Source organism: Aulostomus chinensis, chromosome 17 (assembly GCF_037954235.1).
Source record: "Aulostomus chinensis isolate RoL2024-O1b breed Wild chromosome 17, RoL_Achi_v1.0, whole genome shotgun sequence".
Lineage (NCBI taxonomy): Eukaryota > Metazoa > Chordata > Actinopteri > Syngnathiformes > Aulostomidae > Aulostomus > Aulostomus chinensis.
Window position 1 is genome coordinate 679037 of NC_141336.1, and position 15370 is coordinate 694406.

Consider the following 15370-nt stretch of genomic DNA (forward strand, 5'->3'; position numbering starts at 1 on the left):
GAGCCCAAGTTAGCGAGAACAAGTAGCTGATAAATGATACATGTGTGTGGAGCACAAGAGTCCATTCTGGACTTAGAAATCAGACAAAGGTTTCATTCACATTTAATGTGGTATCAATTCACTGCCCACAGGGAGTTATTAAGTAGAGTATTAGCGTAGAGTAGTAGTGCATACTACTCATTTATTATTTCTACTATTAAGTCATCTGCCCATTATATTCTCCTGTAAAGGTTTTAGCTATGAACTGGGAGAAAAACACTTATGCTTTTGCTGTCAGTGGTGTGAGTGGTGTCCTGCATAGCCACCCGGGCTCAGTGCCCTAGTGGGTACCCCTAGTTGGCCCATTTCAACCCCTAGCCCTGGTCATGGTTCCCATCATCACTGTGGTTCTGAAACTGTCATATGCAGGTTGCCTCACCTGGTCTTTACTAATCTAAGTCAGTTTTAGTTAAGACCAGGCTTTAGAAAGGGTTACACTTAAGCACTGCTTTACCTAGACCATGGGTTGGCAACCCACGGCTCTGGAACTGCATGTGGCTCTTTCATCCCTCTGCTGTGGCTCCCTGTGGCTTTGGAAAGTAAATAATGAGTATTTGATTTAAATTTATTTTATTTTAATTTGTCAGGTTTTAATGTAATTCTGAATTTGAAAATTAGGTTGATCTCGTAGCATCAAAATGAAATGCATTAATTTTCTTTTTGCACAAAATACTCTTTACTGTCACGGATGAGCGACATCTGCCGGCAAGCAATTTATTGAACTTTTCCATCCTGGTAGCCCCACCATGGATAAATCCAAGAAAAGAAAAGTTTCTGAAAAAATGTTTTTGTTGCATGTAGAAACGAAATTTCGTCATCTCTGTAGCAGTTCATTGATTTCATAACAGTAAAAAGAAATGATACGTGCAGTGTTATCTTCATTTTAGATGCCATGATGATAATCAGGTCCAAATGGCTCTTTGAGTGTTTAATGTTGCCAACCCTTGGTTTAGACTTTGTCTTGGTGAGAACAGTGTTTAAACCTATGTGGTTCAACCAGACCAAGTTTTACATCAGGCATGGATCAACTCAAGACGGAACGTACTCTGGGCACCTCAAACTTCCACACTGGACAGAGAGCAGTCCTGTAACCCACTGAGCACCTTGGGAGATGAAGAATGACAGGCACTACCATCATAGCTCAGTATTTGCATTTACCTCAGTTACACCAGCAACTGGCCTTGCTGGCCCTGAGTAGAAAATGAAGACCTGCTGTGATTCCAGAGTTGTTGATTTTCTCTTCAATAATCATCGAATGAACCAGTGGGGCAGTGAACTCAACAACCGAATCCCTCTCTCTCTCTCTCTCGCCAGATTAAGGAGCTGACTGGTAACATCAGGAGCCAGTTCCCCTCCTCCTCCAGTCTGTCGTCCATACCCACCAGCTCCGACTCAGACATGTCGCTCTGCAGCACACCATCAGATGACAGACAGTTGGCATCCTCAGCCACACGAGAGCACAGCAAGGCCATCAAGAAGCTACTGCAGTGGGTGCAGAAGCGAACACGCAAGTAAGTGTGGTCTGCCATCAAAAACAAGGGTTGTTACATTCAGTTTGTGGTGCTGGGTTCACAAGATTAGTTGATGGGCAGCCACGTTGAACCTGACGGCTCATTGTTTCCAAGGTACGGTGTGGCAGTGCAGGACTTTGGGAAGAGCTGGACAAGTGGGCTTGCCTTCCTTGCTGTCATTAAGTCCATTGACCCCAGCCTGGTGGACATGAGGAAGGCTCTGCTGAGAAGTGCCAGGGAGAACCTGGAGGATGCCTTCAGGATTGCTCACTACAGCTTGGGTATTCCACGCCTGCTGGAGCCTGAGGGTAACTGCATCAATGTATCACTGTACCATCATTCTCCAGTTGACTTGTGTACATGAGTGTGTGATAATTGTGTCGTAGTTCCCCTACGATGAAAACCTCACTTGTGTTGACATCAAAAGGTTTCAGTTGTGTTTAAGTCTGAGGGGTAAAGGGGTCCAGGGGGAGTCCAGGTAAAGCTTGACATAGTACTGTGGAAGCTTCCAGAACATGTGTAGATGTTACAAGTACATGGGACCAAGTACCAGATACCAGTTAGTACTACATGTTAGTTAATGAAGTAACAAGAACTCCCCCAGTGAATATTAATTTTTTGTATCAATAATAACAATAATAATAATAACAAATTTACATAGCGCCTTTCAAAGTACCCAAGGCAGTTTACAAAAACGTGGGAAACAGGGAGGGAAAAGGAGGGGTGAAGGCAAAAAGACAAGAGGAAGGCAAGCTAAGACTGATGGAGAAAGGCCAGGGTGAAAAGGTCAGTCTGAGAGATGATTTGCAAGTGTTCAGGGTCGGGGGCAGCGGATATTGGGAGGGAAGGAGTTCCAGAGGGTTGGTGCAGTCACACTGATGGCTCTAACCCTAAAGTTCTTCAGTCAGGTCAGGGGATGGACAGCAGGCCCAAGTCTGAGGACCGCAGGTTCCAAGATGGAGTGTGTTGGTGGAGAAGATCAGACAGGTAGGGGGGTATGAGTGCATGAAGGGATTTGTAGGTGAGGAGAAGGACTTTATATATCCGATGTCTGATGGGGAGCCATTGGAGACAAATGAGGGTGGGGGTGATGTGCTGCCAGGGCTTAGTGTGATTGAAAACCCTGGCAGCTGAGGTCTGCATGCACTGGAGCCTATCAAGGGTTTTACTGGGAACCCCAGACAGGACTCTGCTACAGTTGTTCAGTCGAGAAAAGATGAACCTGTGTACCAGGGTTTCGACAACAGAGTCTGAGAGTGAGGGGCAGAGACAGAAGATATTCCTAAAGTGGTAAAAGGCGGACTTTGTGATGGATTTAATGTGAGACCGGTAGAAGAGGGTGGAGTCCATCATGACACCCAGATTGCAGATTTACCTAGATGGTGTGATAGAGCAGCCGTTGATGTGGAGGAGATTACCAACCTTCCAGAGCACTGGATTGGGGGCCACGACCATTAGCTCTTTTTTTTTTTTTTTTTACTGTTGAGTTGGAGTAGGTTGGTCTGGGCTGTCAAGGCAGTTGGTTGGTTGTCAAGGCAGTTGACAAAGATGGTGGGAGGAGCGGAGTGGACGGTGACGTGCTGAGGTAAAGCTGGGTGCTGTCAGTGGGAGCAGGAAATGCTGAACAGGATGCGACCAAGTACAGAGCCCTGGGGGACTCTGTGGGGGACAGGTGGAGAGGAGGAGCCATTACAAACTGTGATAGGTTAGATAGATAGGACTGAAACCATGTAAGTGTTGTACCAGTGATGCCAAGGTGATCAGATAGGCGTTTGAGGAGGATAGTGTGGGAAACTGTGTCAAAAGCTGCAGAGAGGTCAAAGAGAATGAGGGTGCTGATTTTGCAGCGATGAGGAGGTCATTGGTTATTCTGATCAGGGTGGTCTCTGTGCTGTGGTGTGATTGCAGGGGTTCATAGAGCTCATGGTCGGACAGATGTCGATGAAGCTGGACAGCCACCACTCTTTCCAGAACCTTGCTGATGAAAGGAAGGTTGGAGATTGGGCCTAAGTTGTTGAGATCATCAGGGTCCAGACCAGGTTTCTTTAGGATGGGAGTGATGGAAGCTGTTTTAAAACTGGGGGGGAAACACCAGATGCCAGGGAGGAGTTGATAATGTCACTGATGAGAGGGCAGAGGTTGGGGAGGCAGGCCTTCACTAATGGGGTGGGCATGGGTTCTAGCAAACATGTGGAGACCTTGGCCTTTGACAGCAGCCCAGAAACTTGGCTGACATTAACTGAAGCAAAGGAGGAAAAGGAACTTTTGGGGTGAAGGGGGCCCACTGATGGCAGACTGTCTGGTGCTGGGGGCACGCTGAGAGGAGAGGGTTCAGGTGCCAGGAGTTTTGATGAATGGCGGCAACTTTAGCCATGAAAAAGTTGAGGAACCTGGAGCAGTCGTCCAGGATGTCTGTGTATACAGAGGAGGAGGTGATGGAGATTCACTGGGCCTCATTCATGAAATGTTCTCACGCACAAAATTGTTCTGAGATAGTTTTAAACCCTCAACTTAGACTTTCAGACAGTAAGCAAAGCCTGATGGCTGTAACTCTTTGTTCCTGACATATTTTGTGTTCCTCTTGTAACTGTCAATCACCCAGGCTACCAGGCCAGGTAAGCAGTAGAGGTCAGCGGTCGGGGTTAAGCACAGTCCTCAGCCTTTGCTTATTGTCTGCAAGACTACACAGATGGCTAAATTGGTCTTATTGTGTGTAAGACCAAATTTCTCAATAGGCTATTTTCTCCTTCCACCATCAACATGACTGAAATAACAGCAACCAATTTAAGCAGTTTTATATGCCATTTTTGTTGCCAAGCTCCATCAGTCAGTACATTTACACGGTGTTGGTAAAAGGGGATTGATCTTGTTAGTTCAACTAAAACTGAACTAAAAACAATACATGTAAACTTGTTAGTTCGACTTAAATCATACTTGTCAAGTCAGACTAAGTCACCTAGATAATGAGGCGGGGACGTGAATGACACCGGCTTGTATACGCTTCAATCAGAGCCAGTGTGGGCTGGTGCTCTGTGTGTGTTCTGTAGTTCCCACTGTGGTGCTTCACCTGGAAGTCCAACAGCACACAGTCAAGGAGCTATCATCCTGGTATGTGCTCGGGCAGAAAACTGTACGTTTCTGGATGAAGGGGGAGCGAAATTTATGCTGTCGCAGCATTAATGAGTTAAATGACGTGTGCAGATGATCGAAGTCAACAGGGACGCCGCCTGCCAACCTCTTTGGTTAACAGCTGGTAATGGAGAAGGTGAACCACAAGACAGGTTGTACCACCACCTACTGTTCTGGAACGGGACAGTGGTCCAGTTTGATGGCCTAATGGAGCTGCGACTGTAACCCAGGAGGGACTTTGTGTAAATCCACTTCACATTGGGTGTGAACACAACGTACAGTAATAGAGATGCATTTCTCTTGATTGTGTTCCGGTATGAGATCAGTGACGGTGTCCTGCACAGGCCAGCCCAACTCTCAACTAAATGAAAGAACAATTATGCCGACATTTTTGTGTTTTTAAATTTTTCACAAGCTTCCCTGTCCTTGATCGTCTTTCTTTATCTGTCCAGATGTGACTATCAACGCACCAGATGAGCAGTCCATCATGATGTATGTGTCCCAGTTCCTGGAGCACTTCCCAGGCACGGAGGAGGTAAGAATTCCCTGTTTGTATTCCATGATGGGCGATAGGTGTGTGACAGCACACTGATGGTCTCTGTGTCCGTCTCTCAGCCAGAGCAGCCCTGCCAGCTGATTGAACGAAGCATGTCTATGGGCCGACTCAATTTCCGTGACCCAGACTATGACCACATGAGGAACAGTGCTTACCGCAGCCGGGTGAAGGAGAGGTCCTACATGTTCCAGAAGGACTGTGGCCGACCTCCACCCAAAATCCTAGTTTCTTCTGTGTCAGAGGACAGAGGGGCCATGAAACCGTCCTTCAGGGTGGCTGCAGCTCGTTCATGGTCAAGTGACGACTTCCTCGTGGACTCCCCTCACATGAAAGACAATCCCAGTAGTGAGACAGAAGATGCAAAGGAAAGTACCAACCCAAACACTGACTCCCCTCAGCTGTCTGACTTTCACTCGCCCACTGGCTCTTCAGTACTTGATTCTGTGAACACTTCAATAATGGGCGATTCGGCTATCAGCTCGCCAGACTCCTGGGAGGAGAGCGAGTATGGGATGATACCAGAAAAATGTTGTGAGAGTCGAAGTGACAGTTCTCTGTTTGACAGTGGAACCGCCTGGGATGTGTACCGAGCCACCCCTATAGAGGTCACTCCGTGTGATGAAGGATTCGTCCCCATGGCGGATGGAGTGCCTGATGAGCAGTCAGCTACTGAGTCGTATATTGATGAAGGGATTTTTTCTTTAAGCTCACTAGATAGCAACCAGGTGAAGATCCAAGGACATGATGAGACAAAGCAGTACAAGAACCAGGAAGTGACAGAATCTTCACGAGAACAGGTTCCTGGTGACAACGATGATGAGATTACAACAGAAGCCAAGACTCAACAGAAGGATACAAGTTTTCAAGAGAAAGACAACGCACTCAGAGAGAAAGAATCTCCTCCTGGTCTGTGTGATGCAGAAGACCTTCTAAGCACCGGTGTCAAAGGCCACCGTGAATCTGATCGAATGTCCCAATCGCAGCACAGCCCCAAAACTGAACGACCATGCCATGATGTTGAAGAAGCTATGGAACAGAACAGGGTTGGAGTAAGTGATGCACAGCAAGCTGCAGATATCATGAGGGATTCACGAGAGTCTGAAGAAATATTTCATGGTCAAACTCATGGTCGAAGTGGAGGACTCCCAGAGGTTGAGGATGAACCACAGTGCCAGGAGACCAATTCTCCTTTCGAGGAGAGAAGCGAGGAATCAGGAGATAAGTGTGAGATTTTAGAGGTGAGGGAAGAAGGTGTCCTAGAAAGCCAAGCAAGCTCCAGCAGAGACACTTGTGACCTATTATTAAAGACACATCCCACCACCCAAGATGGAAATTCCAACCAGTGCCTGGACAGAAACATTCCACTTATGTCCATTTCCATGGAGCCACAAGAGCAGGGTGAAGAGGGAACATGTGGCCCAGGCAAAAGGGACCAGATAACAGAAGGTGAGGGAACAGACACTGACACCAGCAGACATGAAAGTTTGCACGAACAGACCTATGATACCCATCAAGATGATACCACCCGTCCTTCTGAGATTCCTGAGATATGTTCTGACCACCAAGGGGGAGATGGGGATAGTGCTGGGCCAGGCACAATCGAGGAAACGGGAAGAGACGAAGTCAAACAGGAATTTCTTCGCCTCAGCACCAACCCAGACGTGATCGTCCAGTCCTCAACTGATGCACAAACACACCTGGTCAACACTGAGCGGTACATCGGGTCAACTAATCAACCCGATGGACTCCAAGGTATCATTGAGGTGGAAACGTCACAGGACAACACATTTGATCCAGTCAGCATGCAGGCCACTGCTGGTTCTAACTCAGCTGCCAGGTCCAGACCCACGGGAATCTTTCATACAGAGTTTGAGGAAAACACTGCCACAGACATCCTGGAGCCCATGGATCTGTTTTACCCGGACAAGGAGGAGGCAGTCTTTACTGAGCCACCGGATCATGAAATGCAGAGCTGGCCCTCTGTTTTGAGTGTATCCGCCCTGCAGCCAGCGCCAGCCTCAACCCAGGCATCATATCTGCTGGATGAAGAAGCGAGGAGTGGGCTGGACTCCATCGAAGAGCAGGACGAGGTAAATGACCTGACAGCTGTTAGATGGAGTCCTGCAGGATTCATTACAGAGAGACTGGTAATACAGGTAGTAACGAGTTGTAGTTAGGTCCGTTGTTGTGTTCAGACCAAATGACCCGTCATAGTACTCACTTTTTGTGTTACTGTAAATAAACCAAAGTACAGATAAATGTCTTTAAAAAAGGAAAGGCTGCTCTGATTCTCCTCCAAGTTAAGTTACCAAGTTTCGATTTTGAAAGTACGTCATCTTCAGGTTTTACTTTGATTTCTATACATGTTTTTCTCTTCAAAGTATCAAGGGATGCACACTACAACTTAACCTAGTACTTAAACTAGGTAATTTAAGGGTATTTGTCAGTACCAAGTACCAATAGAAGCACTCAATGATGCCATTAGTTCTTACAGTTACTTTGAAAATATTTTTAATTTTCATTAGTTTCTTGCTAACAAATTTAACTTTAACATGAAACATTCCACTAAAAGGTAGCCTCACTTTTGACTCTAACAACTTGTCATTGTTGACATTTTAGCCAAATGTTTGTTAACCCAAAAGCAAACGTGTCACTTCAGTTTAACTCATTCAGTGATTTCAGCCAGCTGGAGGGCGCTGCCGTCGCTCATGGCATTCGTGAGGTTACTGGGGTTAACTGGCTTTTTTAAAATTTGCTCTCTCTCTTTTATTGGCCACTAACTCAACTTCTCTGCTCGCCGTGCTTGCTGCTCATCATGACGTAACTCCTCCCACCACTCACGCAGTTGTGATCTCAGTTAACCAAGATTGAGAGATCTGGAAATAGAGCGAGAGATACCTTCGGCATTGGAAGCAAACAGGGTTGACTCAGACCCTCGGTTGATGTCGCGACGTTTTCTCTCACCTCTCCAACGATTGTTGCTGTTAGCATTAGCAATCGACTGGGGCATTGTGTTGGATCCTCAGGTGTTTTACAAATTGCTTGAGAAAGTTGAGAACCTGAGGACGGTTTTTGTGTAAAAGAAGTGATTTTAAAATCAGCAAAGCAGGAGTTAACCAGTTAGTAACCAACAGAAGGGTCGTGGTCCCTAGACCACCAGAGCATCGATCCTCAACATTTGCCGTTCAAGTGTTCTAAAGTGGGCCTGGTGCAGCACCGCAGGTCCCCTGGAGAACCAAACCACCATCTGTCTGGTGCTGCTTCTAGTTTCTCCTTTTCAAGTGAGGCTGTTCATAAGTGACAGCAGGGTTTCCCTCAGCGTGCCAAGATCACATCTGATGTGGAGAATGGACAGGTCTCATACAGAGGCTCACACCACATCTGAAGATGCTGAGGAGGACATTTCATCAGTTTTACTGTCCTTTAGTTGTACGACAGAGATCAACATGACTGAAAGTCTATAAATCACATTGGCACCAGTTTGGAAGTTTCAGAATAACTTTGTTCCCCTAAATAGAATTTATTTCAGTAAAATACACATCTTATTTTATTTGTCATAACTTTGCAATGGCCTTGAGTGGATCTTTTGCTTTGTGATTGGTTTGTTCACAACATGAGAGGGGCAGTGAACGTGGCGATGAAACCGACCGCGAGTAATGAAGATCAGCATGAGGAGGTTTACTCGCTGGAGGTGCTGACATCTTTGACTGTAGAGCCCTGCTGATGCCCTCGGCTCCCTCTGCTTGCTTGCTCTTCTTAGATGACCTTTGACCCCAAGCAAGTGGCTCAAGATGCATCAGATCTCCAGCAACCGTTCTTCATGGCTGGGGAGAAAAGTGGCGCTCTCGCAGGCCGCAGTGATGTCAGTGAGGCAGAGCTACAGAGTCCAGGCTCTGAACCCAGGAGGTAGGCTTTCTATTCTTGGTCCAGTCCCTGCTGAGACTGGGACCCAGTTGGACCCAGGGGTAAACTGGAGTCATGGAAATCTGACCTGCCTCTCCCTGCATGCTTGCTCACTTCCTTAAATGTACTGAGTAAGACAGGCCATGAGGGTTCTGAGGCTGTGGCACAGTGTGTGTGTGTGTGTGTGTGTGTGAGTGTGTGTGTGGTGTGTGAGTGTTGGGGGTGGGGTACAGATGTTTCTGTTCATGTCCAGCAGTCACGTTCCAATTATTCTCCTGAGTTTTCATTAAAACACTAATGATTATACGTGATGAGCATTTTCAGCAGTAACCATGTTTACTGTGCACCCCCAGGGGACGGGACTGGCTTCTCCGTCCCCCTCTGGATGCTCCTGTCGCCCTCAAACCCACCAGGAGTTCTCTGCTCCTGCTAGGGACGAGACGCTCACGTCTTTGCTAACTGGGCTTTTCTGTGTTGACTACATTAGAAGGCACCAGCAGCACTAAGGTGGAGACAACATGATCAACCTGAAGCAACCCCAACACTTCTGCCTCTTCATCTGGAGGCTGGTTGCAGCCTGAGGCAGCAGCAGGGGGTCTAGATGGATAACATTTGTAATCTCGGGGTTCTGCACTCTGGCTCTCTCTTGTTGAACCCTAAACAATTCTGTGCTGATCTTGCAGGTGCGACACTGAAAGTCCTGGTGGTCCAGATGAAAGCCAGACTCCTCCAGTCCTCCGTCAGAGGAAGGGGCTCCGCCCCTCTCAGAGCACGGTTGGTTTGATGCTCCAGTTCCTAAATTTCCTGTGTGGATCTTTTACTGTGACTGTGCTGAGAGTGACCTGGTCTTTGTTCCACTGACAGCACCATCAGACAGAAGTCAGCAGAGAACCGGACGACGGGGACTCCGACCTGTGGTAAGAACTCTTCTTTTCTGGTTGTCGTTATCTTGACGACATGACAGCATTTGAGGCGAGTGACACTTCATTCAGTCCTCTTTTAATGTCACTGCAGCCTGACCCACAGAGGCGTGGCCCAGTGTGACCACACCTACACCCAACCCAAGAGATATTTTGGATTCAGCGTATGACTTGTCTTTTTTGTATTCACGTCATATAATAATGATGGTGCGATGTTTGTGGGCGGGACCGGCGCCCTGTCCCCTTGCGTCTGGAGGACGTGGCAGCGCTTCACTTAAACTCTGGGTTCTCATTTCTGGAACAAAATGGTGCTGTTGACTCACTAAGCGTGTGCGTGTGTTTGTGCGTGTGTGTGTGCGTGTGTGTGTGCGTGTGTGTGTGCAGGTGCAGTGAGAGCCAGGAGCTCTACTTGCTGCTGCTGCTGTGGTTGCTGCTCTACTGTTTCTGGCTGCTGCCACAGATGGACCTGAAGACTCTGCCGGGCCTGCTGCTGAACCACTGAAGACACACATGCACACACACACATGCGCACACATGCACACACACACATGCGCACACATGCACACACACACATGCGCACACCCACACGTACAGCTCAACTGCCACTCCTCTTCCTCCTTCTCCAGATCAGGTGAAGACTTTTACAAAGGTGTATTGTGAAGCTTTAGCAGGTCGCTGCTCTGAAGCTGATCTGTGTGACGGCTGCAGGGACCTTCATCATTCACCAGAGTTTCAACAAAGAACCGAAAGAGAGATCCGAAAAAAGTCATGGCGAAGGAACAAAGTCATCGTGCTGTCAGGAACGTAGAACCCAGAGAGAAGAAATCGAGTTCTCAGACTAAATCATGACCTGAAAATAAAAGGAATAAAGTTGTACTGCAAACAGAAAAAGACATAGTCTACAATTTTAATTTTTAATGTGATACAAAAAGCAGTTTCTTCAAATGATAAATATTCATTATAAATTTAGATGTGATTTTACAAGAACATTTCATTTTGGAGGAAATGTCAGTGATGTAAATGCGTTGTGACTGAGACAGAATGAATGGATGAATGAATGATAAATGGATGAATGAATGAATGGATGGATGGGTGGATGGATGGGTGAATGTATGGATGGGTGAATGAATGAATGGATGGATGGGTGAATGAATGGATGGATGGGTGGATGGATGGGTGAATGAATGGATGAATGAATGGATGGGTGAATGAATGAATGGGTGAATGAATGGATGGATGGATGGGTGAATGAATGGATGAATGAATGGATGGGTGAATGAATGGATGGGTGAATGAATGGATGGATGGGTGAATGAATGGATGAATGAATGGATGAATGGATGGGTGAATGAATGGATGGATGAATGGATGGGTGAATGAATGGATGGATGAATGGATGGGTGAATGGATGGATGGGTGAATGAATGAATGGGGTTAGGGTGAATGAATGAATGGATGGATGGGTGAATGAATGGATGAATGAATGGATGGATGGATGGGTGAATGGATGGATGGATGGATGGATGAATGGATGGATGAATGAATGGATGGATGGATGAATGGATGGGTGAATGAATGGATGGATGGATGAATGGATGGGTGAATGGATGGATGGATGAATGGATGGGTGAATGAATGGATGGATGAATGGATGGGTGAATGAATGAATGGATGGATGGGTGAATGAATGAATGGATGGATGGGTGAATGAATGGATGGATGAATGGATGGGTGAATGGATGGATGGGTGAATGGATGAATGGATGGATGGGTGAATGGATGGATGGGTGAATGAATGGATGGATGAATGGATGGATGGATGGGTGAATGGATGGATGGGTGAATGGATGAATGGATGGATGGGTGAATGAATGGATGGATGAATGGATGGATGGATGGGTGAATGGATGGATGGATGGATGGATGAATGGATGGATGGATGAATGAATGGGGCAGGGTACAAATAAGTAGGTAAACTGCCAAAGAGTGTTTGGACGCGCTGCCCCGAGGACCCTGGAGGCCTCCCTGCTCCCCACCAGATCATCGTTGTGGCAGAAGCTAATCTTTGCGCTGACGCGTGAACGACGATGAAGTGTTTCTGTGGTTCTGCTGCGCTTGAGCTCGTCTATGAACGCTTGGCAACGCATCTCTGTCCATATGCTATTTTTGAACAGTGTCTGTAATGAAGCTGGATGACAAAGTACTAATATCAGTTATTTGGTCATGAATATTCTATGTCAGACATGCACCAGCATGAGGGGAGATGGAGCCCCTCGTCCACTGGGGGGCAGCAACACGCCCGTACTCAGCTCTCAGTACAGGGGTGCTCACAGGGACAAGATCCAATGAAACACACACACAGAGTTCTGAGTATGTGAGTCCTGAGGGGAGGGAAACTGGGTGTACATTCCAAACACTGAAGAAGCCCCATCACATGATCCAGAAGCGGCAGTAGAGCTGGGTCTCTCCTCCTGTCATAGTCCGGCCCACCAGGGAGGGGAGCTCCTCTCTCCTCCTGTGATAGTCCGGCCCACCAGGGAGGGGAGCTCCTCTCTCCTCCTGATGTAGTTTAGGAGTTGGTGTCCTACAAAAGGACGTGCTGATCCATTGCCGGGTCACAAGCGGGAGGACCGAGGAGCCGAGGAAGCCCAGCAGGAGCTGCGGCTGGTTAGTAGAAGGTGTTTCCTGTCAGGCCGCCTACTGCTTCCCTCTTAACGCTGTGTGACCTTTGACCTGTTAAGATGCTGCAAGTTTCACCTGCTTACATGGATTTTACCAGAAATGATGGTAAACACGTTAACTATTTTATGCCATGTTTTGAAAGTCACTGTCATGTAACACAATAAAAGTTATGAATCCAGAAAAGTGACATGTTGAAGTTACTCATGACGGCGAAAGCAGGAACCTCCGTGTGTGTGTGGTTGCTGCAACACACCTGAATCATCACACACTGACCAGCCATCACGTGACCTCACCGCTAACTTGTGTATTGACTTTTACCACCCCCCCCCCCCCCCCCGCTTGGTTTGAAGCTTCTGCTTCAGGACGTGTTGGATTAGCAGCAAAGTAGTTAGTCACACCTGAAGATTCATCTACATGTAGTCCTACATTTTTGTGTTGTAGTCAAGACCACCTAAACCAAGACCAGGGCAGGGTGAGACCGAGACTGGACCAGAAGATTCTGTTGCGGCTTTTACAGGCTATTTTTCATGTTTATTTGCAAATGAGCCTTTAAAAAGCAACAAATAACATTTTTTTAAAGTCCAGTTGAATAGTGGACAGGCAATATTAAGACCCAGACCTTTAAAAAGAGGTCCTCAGACCAATCTCAAGACCAAGACTGGTCTCGAGTCCCCCCAGCGCGAATGCCTTGAGATGGTGGCGGCCAGCCAGTCCATCTGACATTTGCGACACCTGACAGCTGTTCTGCAGCCTAACCTTCCTCCTGCTCCAGGATCCGTCCGCACACGTCCATCAGCCCTCAGTCCTGCAGGACCACGAAGACCACCTAGAGCATCCACTCCAGTGGGAACTGGACTGGAAATCTTTTCTGATTTTGTCCACGTTACGACATTTGGTTGACCCTGAAAAATGGCCAACATTTCCCTCCCTCGTGTTGACGATGTGCCTGCCAACGTTACTGCTGGTGAAGGAGGTGGCTTTAGCTGACTATCGTCAGTTCAGGCTTTGTTTTTGAATGGAAGTGCAGGAATGCTGGGCGCTCCCTCGTTGTCTCTCTTTGAAACATGTTTGAAGTCCAGAGGCCATGACTGCAAATAGAAGGGTTTATCAGAGGAAACGGAATACGCTTCTGTTCAGATGTTAGGGTGAATTGTGTCCTTGGTTTTTGGGGGTTTACTGTTTTGATTTGTTCATGTTGATTGTTGGTAATGCAGCAGTAATAAGGTTGTGTGTTAAATGTTTTAATAAATTTGAGAAAGGTTTTAAAATGTGGAAGGTGAGGGAACGCTCCGTGGTTCAGGGGACACCGAGTGTTGCCCGGAGGCCTGAACAGCAGGAACTCCTCCTCCAACCAGTGACTCACTTCCGTCCCCACCAGTGACGTGGGTGCACTGAGTCTGAAGGCGAATTGTTGAAGACTTTGTTCATTTCTTTGGTAACTCTGCTCCATCAGTCACAGGAGTTGATTGGTTGAAGAAGGAGGTCCCGTTGGTTCAGCTGATGACAAGTAGAGAAGGCCGGCCTGGAGGAACGAGGAGGAGCTGACGAGGCGCTGCTCCTGATCCTCCACACCGCTGCTGGTGTTCATGAGGCTGTGGGACAAAGCCCGGCTCACTGACCCCACCAAGAGGAACCGTGTCTTGGAAGAGGCTTTCAAGGACTGACTGGATCAGTCACAACAGTTTGATGTTCCCACGGCTCCGGTGCTCTCTGGCCTAAGACACAGAAAGAACCCTCCAGGTAGACCTGCTATTCTGTTGTTCTGCCAGAACCTTTGGGTCGGTTCTTCATTTCTACGTGCACCAATACATCTTCTAATAAACCCGACAAAGTCCACATGAGAATCCATCTTGGGTTTGACAGTACCAGACACGAGGTTGGTGACGGGGCTCTGGTATTCACACTGTTACGGGAGGACCAGGTCATTTTCAGTCCTGAAGCCACTCAGAGGCTGATGGTTTCCTTCTGGCATTCATGGTTCTGAAGAAGCGCTGATTCGTCTCAGAGGCTGCATCATCAACACCTGCTCTCAAATTCAGACAAAATACAACGTGTAGATTTCTGTTCACAACGACGGGAGCTTGGATACTTCGGTTTTTCAGGAGGATACAGATCGAATGACTAGACAATATTCCCAGAGAGCGACTCCCCACTTAGGAAGCATTTGCAAACACTGAATCTGACACGAGGCGAGAGATTGGCTCAGACTGGCGGAGGACATCGCTGCAGGCTTCGGTAGAGCCGAGGAGGAGTCATCCCTCCCCGACAGCATCGCCTGAGTCCTGTTCTGAACACACTCCCATCTGACAACGTCAGAAGCATTCTTAGAAAACATTGCAGCATTTTAGGTTGTGATCCAAAATCAGGGGGTCAGAAAGGTCAGAGGCAGAAACATCAGAGCGGGTGTAGGGAAGCCCCGGGCCCCTGAGACATGCTCTCATTGGTCAAGCACTCCTCACACTGAAGTACTTTATAGTCTTCAAGCAAGTACAAAAATACAAAATCAAAGAGTTCACAAACTGTCTGTCTGCACGTCGTGTCATGTTAAAACGCCGGACAAACCAAACGAGTGGTGGTGGTGGAAAACATGCCTCCTTCGCTTGTGAGGCTGATTGACTGTTTGTCTTTCT

General features: G+C 47.4%; 1 protein-coding gene across 2 annotated transcripts in view; it reads left to right on the top strand.

The window, feature by feature from the left end:
* Positions 1-12914, top strand: part of clmna (calmin a) — a 38582-nt gene extending 25668 nt beyond the window's left edge. For both annotated transcript variants that reach the window (XM_086182049.1, XM_086182050.1), the window contains 8 exons: positions 1354-1550; positions 1665-1858; positions 5132-5214; positions 5295-7325; positions 8996-9141; positions 9822-9912; positions 10003-10055; positions 10443-12914. In XM_086182049.1, coding sequence (XP_086038175.1) covers positions 1354-1550; positions 1665-1858; positions 5132-5214; positions 5295-7325; positions 8996-9141; positions 9822-9912; positions 10003-10055; positions 10443-10560 — 2913 coding nt within the window. In that variant the 3' untranslated portion in view covers positions 10561-12914. The remainder of the gene's footprint in view (positions 1-1353; positions 1551-1664; positions 1859-5131; positions 5215-5294; positions 7326-8995; positions 9142-9821; positions 9913-10002; positions 10056-10442) is intronic.
* The last annotated feature ends 2456 nt before the right edge of the window (positions 12915-15370 follow it).